This window comes from Lates calcarifer, linkage group LG16_LG22 (genome assembly GCF_001640805.2).
Source record: "Lates calcarifer isolate ASB-BC8 linkage group LG16_LG22, TLL_Latcal_v3, whole genome shotgun sequence".
Lineage (NCBI taxonomy): Eukaryota > Metazoa > Chordata > Actinopteri > Centropomidae > Lates > Lates calcarifer.
In genome coordinates, this window is record NC_066848.1 from 7,645,836 (window position 1) to 7,664,011 (window position 18,176).

At 41.3% G+C, this 18,176-nt stretch overlaps 2 protein-coding genes across 3 annotated transcripts; both read right to left on the minus strand.

The window, feature by feature from the left end:
- Positions 1-462: 462 nt before the first annotated feature.
- Positions 463-3,174, minus strand: npm3 (nucleophosmin/nucleoplasmin, 3). The gene is made up of 5 exons (XM_018684268.2): positions 2,990-3,174; positions 2,714-2,799; positions 2,425-2,544; positions 2,242-2,335; positions 463-1,202 (listed from the first exon to the last, which is right to left on the minus strand). The coding sequence occupies exons 1-5, from the start codon at positions 3,060-3,062 to the stop codon at positions 1,084-1,086; spliced, it is 492 nt and encodes a 163-aa protein (XP_018539784.1). The 5' UTR covers positions 3,063-3,174; the 3' UTR covers positions 463-1,083.
- Positions 3,175-3,746: 572 nt separating this feature from the next.
- On the minus strand, positions 3,747-17,236 carry oga (O-GlcNAcase). Of its 2 annotated transcripts, XM_018684237.2 has the most exons (19): positions 16,693-17,236; positions 15,850-15,901; positions 15,653-15,750; positions 15,382-15,512; positions 15,094-15,265; positions 14,899-14,997; positions 14,509-14,793; positions 14,196-14,354; positions 13,860-14,050; positions 13,348-13,623; positions 13,053-13,256; positions 12,440-12,614; positions 10,848-10,901; positions 9,250-9,335; positions 8,039-8,143; positions 7,562-7,653; positions 7,254-7,446; positions 6,987-7,146; positions 3,747-6,458 (listed from the first exon to the last, which is right to left on the minus strand). In XM_018684237.2, exons 1-19 carry the CDS (start codon positions 16,856-16,858, stop codon positions 6,322-6,324), a joined length of 2,835 nt encoding a protein of 944 aa, XP_018539753.1. In that variant the 5' UTR covers positions 16,859-17,236; the 3' UTR covers positions 3,747-6,321. The 2 variants fall into 2 exon arrangements, with proteins under 2 accessions (XP_018539753.1, XP_018539754.1); XM_018684238.2 differs by lacking the exon at positions 10,848-10,901.
- Positions 17,237-18,176: the final 940 nt, after the last annotated feature.

Sequence of the window (18,176 nt, forward strand, 5' to 3'; positions counted from 1 at the left end):
AATAGGCACTTTCTTTTGCAGAAATATCTGTATTTATACCCTTCTATTCTTCATTTTAATTTGGTATGAGCAATGGGGCCAACAAGAACACAGCATTCTCAGCCTGATAGAACAGCTTCTGTTATTTTGCTTTAGTGTTTTCTGAAATTTTAATTTGATTATTTAATTGTGGATAGTTAAATGTTAAATTGAAAAACCCTGGAACTGAATTTTTGAGTTTTCAGGGGCTTTAAGAACAGTGCTGTGGTCATGAACCGATTAAATAAACTGACCTCAGCCCAATGCAGGCTTTCTGTCCCACATGTTTACAGCCTACTTACTGTGCTGTGTGGTTCAAAGAAGGCACTAAACTTAAGCAGTCATGCAGATACATAAACTGTATATTTTAATGTAACAGGCTAAAAATTACTGTTTATAGGAATTCAAAAGGGAGACAAAATGAAAACAAATTGATGCATTCACTAGGTGTACAAAATCTTCACATTTATGACTGTCATCACATAGAAAAACTGGATTTTGGAAGTACAAACAACTGGAAATGGAGATACTCTGGCAAAACATTTAATACGTATGTATGTAAATCATCTGATTGCACCATTCAGCTGAAACCACAATTCATCTGGAAACCCTTCTTCCTTGTCTGATGAGTACACACACAATCACACAAAATGTTTTAACTTTAACAAGAACACTATCATCAGACAATACTAGAATCCACTGGTGGCAAAAGACACGTTTTCCACCACTGGTTCAATGAATCCATGTCATCGGTGGTGACTGTATCATATACAGTATAAAACATTGTGTAATAGCAAAAACAGTTCTTCTGTAAGTGAATGTCTTAAGCGCAGTTAAATACACTGCTCAGACTGAGAGGAGAGGCAAGAACATCAGAGCCCCTCATGATGTTCCTTCCTCCCACAGCATGTTTAGCTGCCACCACACTAAGCATTCACGTGGCTGTGTGGAAGAAGTAGTAATTCTGCAAAAAGTGTCCGTCTGGTACAAAAATCTGTGGTGTTTCTTAAAACGCGTCAGCGAGCGAGCGAGGCATTCCAAAAAACCTGTCAGCGACCTCTCCGCCTACTGCTTCTGCTTCTTCTTTGCCGGTTTAATGGGGGTGATCTCTTCCTCTTCGTCCTCCTCCTCATCGTCGTCCTCGTCATCCTCATCAGACAGATCAGAGTCATCGACCTGTGAGGCTGCACAGGAAGAGAAGACAATGTTATAAGGTGAATAAATGGTCACACACTGATGGTACACCATCTGGGGCAATTTGAGGTTCAGTATCTTGCCCAAGGATACTTCAGCACCACAGACTGGAGGAGCCAGGGATCGAACCGCTGACCTTCTGATTACCGGGCGACCCAGGTAATCCTCTGTCTTAATTTGAATCCCAGTGTTATATTTAATTACAAGGCTGGAAAGGTTGCTTCACTTTATCTGCCCTCTCAATTGACCCCATGCACAGTTTGAAACATGCAGCTGCACACACTCATTACAACCAGTGGTAAGAGCATGCTGATGGCGCTTTCCCTGCAGTACCGATAAGTGTATATTTCACAGAGTTTTGAAATAAGTTACAGTCTACTTTTAAAAATGTGGACTTGACATGCATTTCAAACATGTCAAAGGTCTTGGATTTCATTTACAAAGGCATTTTACTGCCCGACGATACATTTAATTTTTCATCTCATCGGGCCAAATTCAAGAAAAACCAAATAAACAAACAAAATATTTCAGAACCTCAAGAATCTCAGCAACACATCACATTAGCTGCTTAGTAATTGTGTTCATTCCTCATGTGAATCAATGCAAGGCTTCAGGTAATGATTCACACCTTTATCGATTAATCTGCAGATGATGTTCTGTATTTATTGATTGGTCAATAAAAAAAGAAAAATGTAAAAAATGAGCCTCACAACTCCTCAAAGCATGAGCTGACATAAAGAATTCAGTGAATCGAAGAAAACCAGCATACGCTCACATTTGAGAGGCTGTTGTTGCTAAGTGATTGTCTCAGCTGGAAAGCAGAGAACCCATATTACTGTTTAATGACATGAGTTATTAGACTGGCGGTTTGCGTTATACAGAGAATTTAAGAGTTATTCTTTTTAACAGCCTATTTACTGACTAATAAAAATTTTATCTTATTGTGAATCACGTAGAAAAACAGAGATATTCTCAGTGGCCCACTGGTTGTTTAACAAAGTACAGCGATAGGTAAGAGGATTGTATTACCAATAAGGTGCAGCCCACTGACAGTGACTGGTCCTGACCCTGCCTTCAGCCGGAGGGTCACTGGGGCTTTCAGCTCAAACTCTCCCAGACTCACCTGAGGAGAGAAAAGTAAAGAGAAATCAAACTTTTGCTGTCAGCTTCACAAGCTTGTCTTTAGAATTTATTCACAACACTACAGCGTACCATGGGCAGACACCTGATGTGAAGGTTGGCAATGGGCACTGAAATAGTTTTTCCTTGGTGGTTCATGGCTGTTACCTCCACCACATTGCTCTCCTCCTTGGCATCTTCTCCCAGACAAACCTGCAGAGATTCATTTAGATATCATTTACTCACACTGCTGGTCAGATCACAGTATGATTTGATTGATGGGTTTAAGTTGGTGCTATATTACAAATATGGGACACAAATATGGGACTTTTGAACCCCTGCTAATGTGATGACAGCATATCTCTGCCCTAACTGTACATACTGTTCTGAGCTCAAGGAAGTGCTCCAGGTCCTCCTCTTCATCTCCCTGGAAAGTGTAGAAAGGGACTTTGGAGGACAGCTCGCAGCCTGGAACCAAAGCCACGAATAAATATATTACCGTTTCTTCTCATTTATGTAAGTTAGCGCACTGGATAATAGCTAAGAAAATTTGGGGTAATTTTTTTTAACAATAAATATCTCGAGGCAGATTCACAGAGGAAACCCACGTGTGCGCCGACAGAGCTGCACTGATAAACTGGATTTAAATCGCTCTTACTGAACAGGAAGCTCTCCAACTTTGATTGACCGGCCAGTCCGAGGTCCGAGGATTCGTCGTCGTGGAAAGACATTTTGTCGAAGCGCGAATAATTTTTTTGGACTTGCTGTTAACACGTTACAGCTAAATGAGCTCTCCACGAAAAATAACAAGCGCGTCGCCAAATATGAGCATGTCTGTCTCGTCATCACTGTGCGACTCTGGCGTTTTTTTTTTTTTTTTTTAAAGTACATGAGCTAGTATGTTGATATGGTACTCTTGACTAATACGTAGTGTAATGCATATTTAAATATTTAAAATGTTTTTGTAATGATGAGTGGCTGCTTAGGAAAACAACAAAAAGTTTTAAAATTTAATTTCAATTCAACAACTGCCTCTCAGCATTTCTAATTTTAGTCCAGGAACCTTTACCTTTACTCAAGCAAGCTCTCTCCAGGAAGAAGACTTTCAGATTTTATTGCCAAGTTGGCACATACAAGGAATATGTCTTGGTATATCAGTGCTAAAAAGCACAGAAGCAGTTGTTCATAGATTATTCCACATGATACATAAATGATAAATTAATGATAAATCAGTCTTGAGGCCTGTTTTTTTGCTAGCAATGCCTATTCCAGTGTATTTAGTAATGGAGACAGTTTAATATTTCTGTGAGCTGGCATAACTTTCCTTTTATTTGTCAAAAGAGAGACCAAAGCTTCTCTCAGGACAGAGATTAAAACAACCAGTAAACTGACACAAAAAACACAAACCAACAAAGTAACTTATTATTGTTTATTAGTTTTTAATCTTATGTATTTTACATACAAATTTTACATTGGTAAACTGACACTTTTATGACCCTCCCTCCCCTCCTCCTAAACTAAGATAATCAAAATGTACAATTGGAGCCCTTTCTCTCAGTCACAACCCATTTCTATCAAACCCCCGTTGGCAGAGGAGAAAGCTTGAGCATCAGCAAACTGCAAAATGAACCATTTAAAACAAGTGTGGAAATTCTGCTGTTGTCTTGGGAGACAAACAGCAGCTCTGTTGGTGAGGTTCACTCCAGCCGGGTAGGACGGCTGTACAGGACAGGGCGTTGTAACAAGGCCTGCATTTTGTTTTCCTTAAAGAAAAAAAAGTGCTAGCCACAGTCCTAATAAAGATATACAAAATAATAACACTTTATGATTCGACAGTGTTAACAGACTGTCTACATACTACAGTATTATGCTCATAGAGGTGAGTGGCATGCTTCTTCCTCTTTGTAGCATAAGATGAGGTTATTCTAATGACTGCCACAGCAAATCCAATACACCTCATGCACATTATGAATGTACACAGTATCAAAACATCACATTGGCAGGCAGCTACTGAAGAGCAACTGATGATCCTCATTGTAACCAACAGAACACTCCTATCTATAGTCAAAGTGCTTTCTTAAATCAGCTATATAGATTTACAAAAACAAATGGGAAATGCGTCAGTATATCAAACATTCAACGGACACATAGTAAAAGGCCTAAGAATTTCCTTTTTCAAACCCCCACAACAACAGTTCAACAATGTGGGAGTCGGTGCCACTTTGGTGACATTTGGTGACAGGATTTAACAACCTCGGCAATCCTCAGAGTGCTCGCCCAGGCTCAGCTGAGAGGACATTCATTTGAGAGAGTGTGCAATGCTGAAAATAAAGCAGGGAGGGAAGACAGATGACAGGTGTGAACCGATTATTCTTGATTACCAATGACGCTCTAGCACAGCACACCTGAAACTGCTGCTTGCTAATTTACAAGTCAGGTATTGAATTAGTGGTTATGAAGAACTGAGCAGCTTTATAACAGTGGGAGCATAATGCTTTTGTGTTTTTAAGGATTCTTTATCATTTCACCTCATGTAAGTTCAGTGTTTTTCTATAGCAGATGAGAATATCAGAATTTTGGTCCCACTGGGTACTGCTATCAGGAAATTAAAATGTTCGTTTTCATTCTTTCATAGAGGAACTGCACATATGAGTAAACGTTTTAACTACTTACACACACTTATTAAAGACAAACTTTCAACTTCCATAACATTTAGTAAATGTATAAGTTTACATAACTAGACTGAACTAGTCTGAGCTTTCTCTGACAGTGATATTATCCCTGTCTGTCAGCTTAGGTTTACTGAAGGATGTCTGTGCTGGAGTTTGGGATGTGGTGGGGCAAAACTAAGACATGTGACTGTCAATGTCAGGCTCTTTCTCTGGAATTTGAGCAACAAGGCCAAAGTCACTCTTCTCTAGTTTTATCTGACACGTGTTAGACAGCCATTTATACAAAAGACACTGGGGGTCTGCAATATAAACCTAAAATCCAAAGGCAATGAACCAAAAGGCAATAGCTCAAAGGGGAAATAAGTGAGATCAAGAAATAAAATAAAAAGAACAAATGGCCAAAAGCAAAGCGCTGAACAGAAACAGGCTGAGAACTGTACTATCTGTAAACTTGTGGAAGCTTTTCTATTGCTTTCCAAATGTCTACTACTACTTGAAAGAAAATTCAAAGGGCTCCCCTGGTTGAGTCTTTAACAGTCTCAACAAATACTTTGCTGGTCTGATCTGATTTTCTATCGAGGGTTTCACAAACCCCAAAAGCTACAATTTTCCACCCTTCGTGTGTGCAGACTCTACATTTCACACTAAGAAATATGCCACTTAAAAGGCCTCTTTCTCCAAGTCTATTGTGGAGGAACTGTAAATACCATGATGTGATGATGAAAGGCAAACTCTCACATAGCACCTCACATCCTGTACAAAGGTGTCCTACTTATGTCGACAGCTGTGCTATTCTCTACGTCAAAGCTGGGAAAGCAGGACATGGGGGTAGTGCGACGCTACCTGAGATACAGGTCGCCCTCATTTCACAGCTCTGCCTCCATTTCAGATACAGACACTTTGCGTTAGGGCATGTGGGCAATATCCATGTAATGGCTACAGGATTAAATCAGAAAAAGGCTTATGGAGTTATCGCTTCCTGCCTCCTGGAGGTATATGAGTAGTGGGACCCCAGAAATCAATGCTGGAGTGCCACTCTTCCATGTTGGCTCAAATCAACTGACTACAGATCACTCATCAGCCTTTCAGCTTCAGATCTGCTGAACCCAACAGAGCCGTAGCATGTAAGGGCAGCACAGGGAACCTGTGTGCGACAGCTGTGCTTCTGTACACAAATCCTAAAAAGCGGTCTCCCGGGGCTAGCCCAGATGGTAATGTAGTATAAAATCATCATGGAAGTGTTTCTCATGAAGGTAGCAAACATGTTTAAGCCGTATTGACTTGCTCCCTCTGTCTTTTATTGTAGCAGGATGTTTCTTCATAGGCTGCGTCCCATAATGATGACATCTTTGGGAAAGCCTTCCATTTTGGCCACTTCAAAGCACCCCAGCTTACTATAGAAGTCCAACATTCTCTTATCAGTCTGACGAACCTTACAGAATGCACCATGGGACCCTGAAAGTGAAGGACAAAAACTAAGTCAGTAAAAATCCTTAAAATTACCCCCTGACAACCTGTTTGACCAAATGGTGTTCAGCTGACAATAATCTTCTACTGTGTCCAAGACCTGTAATAAAGAGCTATGTCACAGAAGGAGATTACTTTCTAAATGGATACAACAGGCAAAACAACATCATGACAGAATGCCTACACATAAGGTCCTCATCTCAAATAGATGCATTCTACCACTACATGGATGACCTATGTCTTATGAAAACTCAACTCAGAAATGTGTTTGTTGTCTTGGACTCTGGTCTCATTTTCACAGTACATCTAGATAAGATCAGTGAGCCTGCCTGTTTTCAGTTTTAGAAACACAGCTGAAGCGACACTTGTTGAAATGCATGTACTGATTTATTCTTTTTAGGTCACATTAAATATTCTAAAATTATTAATAATACTGATATAATATATTCTTTCTGTTTTTGGTACAAATACTATCAATGAACATTGTTGTAATAACTGAAGATGGCTCCCACCTACCATTGGCCTTAAGAGAAGATAGAAGACATCCCATCATGCTTTTGGCCACACTGGGGTCAGTGACCTTGGCGTGAATGTCAACCTTGATGAGAGAGGGGAAGTTGGAGAGGAAAGAGTCTGGAAGACCCTCCTCCTCCTCGTGAAAACTCAGCATCATCTTCTGCAGGAACGACAGACACAGATGGTAACGTAATGTTCAACAATAGGAGGCACAATGGCATGCCACCTGATATGGATTAATGACAGTAAGAGAGATGAAGATCCTACCTCAGCCTCTGTGAGGTCCTTCTCGCAGTCTGGTTTGTGGTATTTCTCTTGCATGAAGGGAATCCAGCTCAACTTGCATTTCTTGATAAAGGGCTTGACATCCACAGTACCGAGAGCGTAACCGCAGATCCCTTCATCATCCTCGAGCACAAACCCATAGTCTGAACTCAGCGTCAGGAGACCTCCCACTAACCTGTGAACAAACAATGAGGATTTTGTCAGCCATATTGATTTGCATTGCAGGGAAGAAACCACAGTCCAGTCTTTAGTCTGGGCTGATTGTAAACAAATACATCAGCATGTTTTACCTGTCTCCTATGAGGTCAGGATCGTCATCAGTGAACGGTATATCCTCCATTCCCTCACAGTACATTTCTTTACAGATTTTATAAACGGCAACCTGAAAAGAAGAAACCATACAGCAGTTATTGTGGTGGATGATTTGACACACCCAGAATAATCAGTAATGAAGGCTATGGTAACCTAGAAAATGCAACACAGAAACTCAATGTGCATAAAGAAATTTTGAAACTGCTTTTACATTCAGCACATATATTTGCTGATACAGTTGCGCAGTTGAGGATAGCATGGGGGCGCAAAGCATTTCTATCTTAAACTAGGCCAGGTCTGCTGGGAATAATTGCAACTGGCCAACATAATTTCTGCAACTATACATTTCTAAACATTATTAATGCTTAGTAAATGTTGGTACTTAAAGATGAAATACCTGAGTGCTGCTAAAATTAAGGTGCACAAGGGCATGGTCAAATACACAAACATCTTACCTCATCTTTGGGAAAGTATGGCCTTATGGAATAGATTTTGGAGGTTGGCATTGAAGGTGGAGGTTGGTAGAAAAGATCATTTGCCCCATCTATTGGCAACAATCTCTGTGGGTATCAAAAGAAACAGGTTCAGTTTCACTGAGACCAGGCGGTGTGCTGCTTTGGCTCACTGCCTCATTGTGCATTTGCTGCAGCTGAACCACTATCAGACCAAAAGGAACTATAGAAAAGAGCAAAGTACTCTAGAATGACAAATATTTAAAGAATAAAAATCATAAATATATAAACCGATGTTCCTTGTTGATCTGATAGTGAACAACAAGAGCAAACATCACATCTTTCTCATTTTTGCTAAAGGAGCATAGCACAACAAGCACATACATATTTGCTTTCCAAATATAATAAAACAAGGGTGGTATTTTGGTCTGACTAAGGTTTCACTGGCTGAAGGAGATGCTCCTTTCCCTTTTGTGAGGCATCGCAATATTTCGCTGCGCAGGACCCTCCTGTTGAGAAAAACAATGATGCTGGCGCAGAGAGACAGAGAGAACTCCATGAAAAAAACCAAAGAGGCAAATTAAATGTGGGCTAACTGAGTCATTCAATAGCATATCAGTTGCCGTTTTGAGTCTTGCCACTCTCCAAGGATGGAGGTGCTACTTTGAGGCTGGACAGCTGTGTTTGATCATGGAGTTTTCCCATTGCGAACATGCTTGCGTACTCGCTGGCGCTGCGATGCTTGAGCGTGCGCTTGCAAAGGGTTGGCTTGGTAATTTGTGCGCTGTGCTTTCCTGCAAAGAAATGAGATGTCATGAAAATAAAACCTAGCCATGCTCGCTTGCGCTGCGTGCGCCAGGGAAAAGCAGCATCTCCTTGGGCAGTTGCTGAAAGAAACTGAAATTAATCAATCAGAAAATGCCATGCCAAACACTGGCTGGGATCTATTTTGTCAGGATGGGGTTCAGGTCACCCATTCCCCTCACGCAGACTGACAATATCCCAAAGTAAAACAAGGACATGAACTTCCTTGGAGAACAAGTGAAGGGGATGGAACCCCTGTATGAAGATGTTATGAAGCCCGACCCATTCCAATCAGCTCACCTTCGACAGACCAAAGCCCTTCATACCTGCGCACATATTACCATTGTCTTCTTTGCTCACAACACTCTTTTTTTTCCATTTGATTGCTGTAAATTCAGTGCATTAGATACCTGGAACTCTCCTGCTAGACCTCCCCTAAAGGCCCAGGGCTCTTGGTCTCCTCTAAGGAATTGTGCTGAGGACTGACTACGACACCCTGTTAGGAGCAGAGCCAAGCGGACATTGTTACCACAGGATGGGGCTCTCTGACACAGATGAAGGGAGTGGGGAGATGGGGAGGAAGGGGTCATATGTATCTAGTAGCATAATCCATATAAATAAATTAATTTTGTTTGATCATTAAAACATAAAAAGGACCTAATTTGGAATAGATTAATTATGTTCAGAGGAAATATTTTATGATAAAATGGGGCTCAAGCAACTAAAGCTTACGTGTTTGCAAGAAGGAATCAGGTCCATTATTCAGAAAACAGAAACAAACAAAAAAACGCTCTCTGTGTCAATACAACGTCAAACTGCACGTTACATGGTATGCATGTCTTTAGAAATAAGTTCTTTCATGCAGTGGAACGTACACTCTCCAGAAACTGAAGAGAGAGCACAATCTAGTACAGTTCAGCCCCCGTGGTGTTTGAGTAAGGATCGTACTCATTTGAAAAGTCTGACAGACTTCATAAATATTATACTGACCTTCAGAACCTAAACCCACACTTCCTATGGACTACAAAAGTAAGCTTCAGCTGCCGTCACCCCACTGATCTTAGCACCCCGTGTGAAGTCACATTCTCATCTTATCTGCCTCGTCACATGACTGGGTAGCATGAGTCATCAAACCAGGGAGACAGAACGAGAGGGAGAGGTAGTGTGAGCGTTCCCCATGTTAAAGGGCTTCTCAGCTTTCTATTAAAAAAGCCATAGTCAGACAAGATGAAAAAGATAGCAGGGACAAAGCATAAAAAGTATATACCTAAAGCACTCAGGGCTTTTAGAGTTTGTGTTGCTGCCTGGTGGACAAGGAGCCCTGTCATGTGACCAGACAAATGCAGCGCGCGGGCAGGACACCTAACACTGCCTTTACATATGAACCTCACCCTGATACCTAAAACAACTCCTCTGACGAGCTGACACAACACAGCACGCAGATGCACCCACGGGAAGGAACTCTGAACTCGCTTACCCCAAATTAAAAACCACAAAACAGACTAAAGGATGATCCTTTCAGTGGTTACTCCCACCTGAATTATCTATTCAGACTGCATTGTCTTAACACAATCACAGTTCTGCAGAAAACATGCAACTCTTGCTCTTGCATGGTCCAACCAACGTGCATGTGAACACACTGATGGTAACTACACAGTCAGAAACATATCCCTGAGTCAGGATGAGGATCGTGTGCCATGGTTAAATTTCAAAGCCAAGTGTAAATTCCCTTGAGTAGGTGCATCAGGCTGGTCTGAGCCATTTCTATAGGCCTACTGACAGAAACAAAAAACACAAGTTAGAGAGAAGCTGCCAAAGAGAGAAATTTGGGAGTTAACACTTAGGATTCAAAGCTAAATCGCTGCCCAAAATGTGACTTCATCCGGAGGGCTGCTTCCTTTCCTCCAAATTAATCTTTTAAATTTACAGATCTAGTTTAAAGAAAAAATTACATAAGTCCATTTTAAACATGAACAAAAGAAAGAGACAACGCCTGCACTGTGCATACATCGGCCACTGTCGATCCAATAGCAGTAGAAACTTGTACTGTGGATTCTTCCATCTGTACACAGTGAAGGGAGAAAACAGTAGAAAATAGTTATTAGTAAGTGTTCAATACAATAACCAGGGAGGTTGTGACTAAGTGCCGGCTGCACAGCTTCTATTAAAGGGGAAAACACAGGGACTGGTGTAAAAACATGCTAATAGCAACAGCAGAAGTCAGCAGTTAGGCACTTAACACCACTGCAGCTATTAAGAAGAATACTCAAAGATAACTATATTTATACACTCGATTTCCACAATGTTGCTAGAATGGTTACCATTATTTAATGATGCATTAAGTCAATAATGTTGATTTTTGATGTGGTTTTGCCAGTGCGGGTATGCTGCCTGCTGTGTACTGTGGGCTAGAGTCCTCAGCTTTACCATATAGCCGGATAGGACAGAAACCTGTGAATGAAACTGGGTTACAGGGAGTAACCTACAGGCCATGCTGGTGCTTCAGACTATTCAAATGAACACTCCAAAAAAGATGGAGATGTTTTCTCACAAGGCTGAATGTCACTCAAACTGTATCACAGTGCGCCATCTAAAGGAATGACAGAAAGTGGGAGGAGAAGGGACAGGGAGAAGATGGGAGAGAGAGAGAGAGAAAGCAAGAGAGCGACAGAAAGAGTATCCTTGCTTGTACAAGGGGATGGATCCCACCCTGATACAGACTGAGCAAATTATTCAGAGGATTAAAATCCAGCCTCATTTTAGCAACAACTCAAATCTTCCTGAAAAACCAGACAAATTCAGACATTTCTGATTGAGTTTATGCACCAGAATGGCCTTCCACAGTCAGTCAGTCAACTTGCTCTCCAAGCTCGCGTGCGCGCTAGGGCATGGAGGAGGGGGAGGGGGGGATGGGGGACGTCCCCCTGGCGCCCATCCCCACAGACAGAGAGATGGAAGCAAGTGTGTCTGTGTGGGAATGCAGCAGTGATGTTACTGGATACACAGCAAGCAGCAGTAACCCTGCTGGGACGTTTGCCACAGAGACCCAGTTTAGATATCACCAAGATGGAGCAGCTTGATATGGAATAAATCAGGACGATGCTAGCAGTGCAAGCGGCATTCAGTCAGACAAAAGAAAAAAAAAAAAAGAAAACAATCAACATGTGTGAAACAAGAGCAATTCATACAATTGTAACTATTATGACGTGATGCATCTGGCCTGATATGTGCTAAGGTATTAGCCACTACTCTGATTCTCACCTTGTATACAGGTGACGGCCAAGATCTCTAAGAGCCGTAATTCTCTAAGAGTTAATTCTCTAATTCTCTAATACTACCATCTATTAAGCAGACTGTGTGAGATGTGATATGATATAAATTTGTCTCCCTAAACTACAAAGCACTGGACTGCAACATAATCCATTCAGGTAAATAATCAATCATAAAAGTGATTTTTCTTTGTATAATCTGATTTATTTTTGTGTGTGTGCATAAATGTGTTCTGAAAACTGCCAAAGTCAGATTTACCAGACTTGATCAGACTACTGCTATGCTATTGCGCTCCAAGAGAAAGCACCTTATGGTTCCCCTCATACATACCTAGCCACTGGACAAAAGACTTGACCATAGAAATGATGCTCTTGATATCCCAGATGTAGGGGTAGAGGTCGTAGAGGATGGTGCGGTTGGCTGAATTGGACAGCCGTGTGAACATATGGATGACTGAGCAGCACATCTCCTCAAACTTCTCTGCCCTTGATTGCCATTCTGCCACCTGCCACAAAGTGATTAGACATATGAGCAAATTATGTCAAGAAAAGACAGGCCTTTCTGCACAGTAGACATTTTGACTTGTCATTTGCAAGTGTTATTTTTAACATTGGTTCTGTTTTAGTGTCCCAGTAAACCACAATAATTCTGACATCAGTAATTTTATTATTTACATCTGAACTTTTCTGGTTGTGACAAGCAAAAGGGTCTTCTGAGAAAAGACTGTTGGTTTAATAAGGGAAGCACAGAACACAGTACACTACGGTGCAAGTCTGTCATAACCACACCACCCAATGGGCAGTATGGGTAGTACACATCCACCATTTTGTTTTCAGCAACCAACACTATCACAAGCAAGTTCAGTTAATGATGAACTAGTTTTCTCAGATAGACCTTTCACTCTCAGCTCTTAATCAGTGTTAATTTCAATGTATCAACACACCTTCTCAGTTTCCTTTCTCTTGCAGTTGACACTGACGACGCTGCTGTTGGCCCGTAGCCAATTGAACTCCTTCAACATCTGCATGGCCTTGGGTCCGTGTTCGTAAGGCAGGTAGAAGAGCTCTGCCAGCAAGCTCAGGTCCTCGAGTGTGAGGGGCTCTGCTGTGAACAAGGGCTTCTCATTGGGCCCAGGCACAAACACGTCCTGAGGACACAAACAAGTATTAATGTAACTTAGCAGGGAAAAGTTATGTTTATCTTCAATTTCAGACATAAAGAGGAAAAAAGAAGCTCACAAATGTTTGCGGCATCTGTTTGAGCTGATCATCTGTCTGCATAGGGGCGATATCACTTCCAGAGTCCTCCTGGAGAGACTCTTCAGGGGACTTTGACTCGGCCAGACTCTCCTTGTCTGTATCCATGGGCTTCAGGTCCTCAGCCATCTTGTCAGCTAAGATAGGACCAACATGCTTTTCCTCTGGGTCAGCTTCAGCTTCTGGCTCTGGCTCATCCTGCTTCTCAACCACCATTTCCATGGGCTCCTCATCTGAATCCTTCTTTTCCACCTCCACCTGTACAGGTGCAACACAAAATTACTTCTCAAATTATAAACAGATGCTCTCCTCTCCAATAAACAAAAGTCATTAATTAGTTGTTTAGTTGGTCAAGGGCCTAATAAGTAATTTTAACTGTATAAATGACAATATATTCACATTAATATAAAACCTGATTCCTACAGGAAGCATGCAATACTCATTTGGGTCATTCAAGTATGACACTTTTGTCTGATAGTAACAGTGAACCTTACCTCCTCTACCTCTTGAGGTCTTTTTGCCATGGGGTGTGAGAGTGGATCCAGACAGAGAGGCGGCATGGCTGGAGACATGATGGGCTGCTGGAACACAGTTGTGACTGTTGTGGAGGAGCAGAGAGAGGGAGCGGCCATGGATGACACGTCTATGGCTGTGCTTTTGGCACCACTCTGAGGCACCTGTCGGCCTGCAAGACAAGAATATAGTTTCACTGCACTGTTTAGTCTGACTAAAAAAAAAAAAATTTAAAGCTATCAATGCCAATGTCATGAGCATTCAGCTGGAAAAAACATTAGCATAGAGGTATGATATAATAATGGGACTGTGCGTACTGTTGTATTGATGAGGCACACCAAATTCTCCAAGCCATTCTGTGAGAGCCAGTTTTAGAGCAAGCTGTGGGCTGTAGAGCATATCTGTCTCCAGTTCTTCATCACTGCCCTCATTCTCTAACTTGATCTGGATGGACACTGTGCTGTCCTCACCGTCCGCTGGTAAAGGGCAAGATGGAGAATTAAACACAGAGAAAACAGCAATGATGAATGACCTGCATCCTGTTATGACATGGCAGTGTATAATACAGAGAAATCACACTGTACTCACACCTGAACATTACAAATGAGTAAATTTGAGGATTGTACTCACTCATGACCACATCCTTGCGCACCCCATTCATATTAGACTTGTACCACGTGGCCAGAGTGTGGATTGCAACAAAGTTGGACTCAAACTCGCAGTTTGGGTTGGTGAGGACACCCTTCAGTCTGGGGATAAGCTCTGTGGAGCGGCCCTTGTATGGACCTAAGAAAAGCCTCTTCTGGTCATAATCATTGGCGTGAATGTTGTCCCAGATCACAGGGGCTCTTTTTAGGATTTTTGACACCTCCTCAATTGATTCCACTGTAATATCTTTGGACACAACCTTGGGGCCTGCAGAAAAGAAATTATGGCACAGTTAATCATTTTATCTACTACTCTGACATGTATGACTGTATGCTTAGCAATGGTAATGGCGTTACACTGTGTTAGACTCACCTGTCCATAACACATCAATGCCAGGCAGGAGCTTCTCTCCCACTGTGTGGAGGTAGGGGGATTGAGAGACACTTGGGTAGCAGAAAGTTCCACAGTACTCTGTTTTTAAAAGCACAAAAACCAAATAATGAATAAACAAGTGGATCAAACGATTGTGTAAAATGTGCAAAGGATTCACACACAGAACTGAAGTACCTGTGGGACAGAAGAGGAAGGTTTCAGGCTCTCCCAGGTACTGGTAGATTTCGTTGGTAATGGAAACCTGAGCGTGTGCAAAAGAGCTGAACACCTCTTTGTCAGCAGGGCACATGTTGTGGTCAATATCATCAAAAAGTAAGGCAAATGACTTGCAGCCAAAGTGAGAAACCTGAGGGGGGAAGACAAGAGGTTTGAAATGAACACAGACAGAAAGACGTACAGAACTCTTGAAGGTATGTATGAAGAGTACTGTTCACACTGCTGTCATATGAAATGTTGCAATACCTGATCAAGTTTCCTTTTGAGTGCAGAAACCTCTTTCTGATTGGAGAAGGTGATATCCAGTCCAGGGGAAATGGCATAGATGAACTCTATCCCATGCTCCTTAGCGGCACCAATTAAAGTCATGAGTTGCTCTAGAAGACAGTTGGAGGAAAATCACTCACTGAAAACATTATTGTGCTTTTATAACAACATATCTAAAGCAGATAGCCAGGCATTATTAATGTTTCTTGCCCCAAGACAGCTGATCCCAAGATCTGTTCTGAATAGTCACCTGCTTCTTCCACAGAGTACAGCTCTCTCCAGAACATTCTGTGTTTGTAGTCATCTTTGGGTGCATAAAGGTATGTATTCAGTCCCCACTTCTGCTGCCTGTTAAATTCAGGGTTGTGCAACTCAGTATAACAACAAATTATCTAGATACAATGTCATTAATGTTATTAACATGCCTGCTTAAATAATTCACCATACCTTCTGAACAACTCTTTCCTCTGTTCCATTGTCCATGGTCGACCATAGAAACCTGCATCAGTAAACAATACATTCAGTGTCCATGCATTCTGCAGTAATGACACTCAACAATGTTCCCTGTGCATTTTGAACTGCTTTACTGCTACACCTAACACTCCCCCCTAGGTGTGGGCTGGGTTGGAGATTGCACTTGGCATGCAATTTTTGCTTATTTTGAGTCACAGTTTTTCTGTATTTACCAAGTTTTCACCTCGTCTAGGAATCGTCAAAAGTATGACAAATGGCCATCCTAAACGCATTAACTAAAGGCCAAAACTACCGTATGTCTTTGTTTCCCTATTAAGTCTGACCAAAAGCCAAACCACACAAAATATTCAGTTTGAATTATGACAACAAATGCAAACAATCCTTTGCCTTAGAAATGTTTGGGATCTTTATTCGATTCACGACGATCAAAATGAACCCTATATCAACAATGGAATTGCTGTTGATCACCTGTTAATACCTGCCCACAATAAATAAAAACTTAACAGTCTGCCCGTGAATGAAATGTGACAAGGTTGAATTACAACATGCATACATTATTGATAATAAGCTTGTAATATATGATTTATTAGTTTAACGGACCGTTGTGTTATTAGACAATACACGTTTGATTTCTGACAATCGACTTCCAAGTGTTATGCACTTGTACATTAGACTATTTCCAGCTGATACCAGTAATCATCTCCCTCGGGAAGCAGGATTGCTGCAGCATTTTGATGCCTAATTTATGGCTGTATGCAGACCACAGCTGGATCGAATGTCAAATTGGAATAGTTTCAACATTATATTCGATATTACCTTCCACAACTCCACTTATAAATTTTCTGTGGCCCGTCGGCTCGACACCAATGCCGGACTCCTCCACTGGGCCAGGGGCCTCGGCACAAGCCTCTCCGGAGACTGGGCTGGGGCTCGGCTCACCGTCCACTTGAGGCGCCTCCAGCGTCTTTTCTTTCTGAACCATTGTTCAAGATTTCCCTCAATGCAAATACACCAAACTCAGACGAATTCAGAGAGCACCGAGTTGTTTTTTGAATGCAGTTAAGCAGTAAAATGAGCCAAACAAGACCTGGAGGAAATAAATCGCGTCACTGTTTGTCTAACGTTACCTAGCGTACGCTATTAGCGAGTGTATCAAAATTGTCAAAAATTTAGAAACGACTCTTATAAGACGTAACCAAAATGCTATCAGGTGTTACGGGACATAATTTGTGTTAATTAATATCTAAAGAAGAACAAAACGTTCGTTCGTTTTTGTCCGATCATTTTCTTCTCTTTATGGTAGATTTGCCCTAGTTTTAGTCGGTTCTTCCTGTTTACACCGAGTGCGCATGCTCCTAGGACTAGATTAAACCAGTCAAAACTGGATCTGTGTGACAAAACACAGCAAAGATTTCACCATGACAAAAAGATAGATGACACTTGTATTCCTCAACTGTCAACATTAGCACATTACTAATGTTTTATAAGCTAAACATATCTGGTTTTTTTAACCATAAATATGCCGCTAACGAGCAATTGGTAATAAAGCAAAAAAAAAAAAAAAAAAAACAGCATTCACTTTGATACAAAATGCCTTGTTGCGATACGTATTGTTTAAAAATAATTAAGGAAAAGTACACGGTTTTATTTATTTGTGGTTACTAAAAGCGGCAATAATATTGAGTTAACAAGAAGCCAGGTTAATAAATGTTTGAAGAACTAGTAAGGCAGCAATACGAGTTCAGTTGATGCTTAGTGACTTGCTCTGTTCAGTGACTGTGTTGAACATCTCAACGGCTTTCTAATATCTTGAGATTCCAGTCCATATTAGGTATGCAGCTGAGTTCCAACACCACATTCAAACAGAGGGGAGGTGCTGCTCATCTGTTGTGACCTGAGCCTGTGTGTCCTGTGTCAGCAAAGCGTACACGCTTTGTTCTATATCACCAGGATATATCTAGTTAAACGTTTGCATAATTATCCGTAGCTTCTAATACAGCTATTAACTCCCCAAAGGAGTCACAATGAGCTTTAGTAAATGAAAGCTGGTGCATCGTGTGATAGGTCTTTTTCAGATCAGACCTTTGGGCATGCCTTGTAGGAAAGCTCTGTTAATGCAATGTTCATGAATTCTGACTTATAGAAAAAGCCCGTAAAGGCATGAAAGATAAAGATGCAATTAAACTTTTTAGCATAATGGAATGATTTGGTTTTACAAAGATGCGCTATCCCCTTAAATTCTTAAAAAATATATATTTCAACCTCTTACATGTTTTGATTTGCCTTTTCAAAAGATACAT

Coding starts and splice junctions, on each gene's coding strand:
- npm3 (XM_018684268.2), bottom strand. CDS start 3,062: ATGTCTTTCCACGACGACGAATCCTCGGACCTCGGACTGGCCGGTCAA. Junction 2,545..2,713: donor ACTTCCTTGAGCTCAGAACA/GTATGTACAGTT, acceptor GAATCTCTGCAG/GTTTGTCTGGGAGAAGATGC. Junction 2,336..2,424: donor ACATCAGGTGTCTGCCCATG/GTACGCTGTAGT, acceptor TTCTCTCCTCAG/GTGAGTCTGGGAGAGTTTGA.
- oga (XM_018684237.2), bottom strand. CDS start 16,858: ATGGTTCAGAAAGAAAAGACGCTGGAGGCGCCTCAAGTGGACGGTGAG. Junction 15,513..15,652: donor GTACTCTGTGGAAGAAGCAG/GTGACTATTCAG, acceptor ACTGTCTTCTAG/AGCAACTCATGACTTTAATT. Junction 9,336..10,847: donor TTGGATCGACAGTGGCCGAT/GTATGCACAGTG, acceptor TGCTCCTAACAG/GGTGTCGTAGTCAGTCCTCA.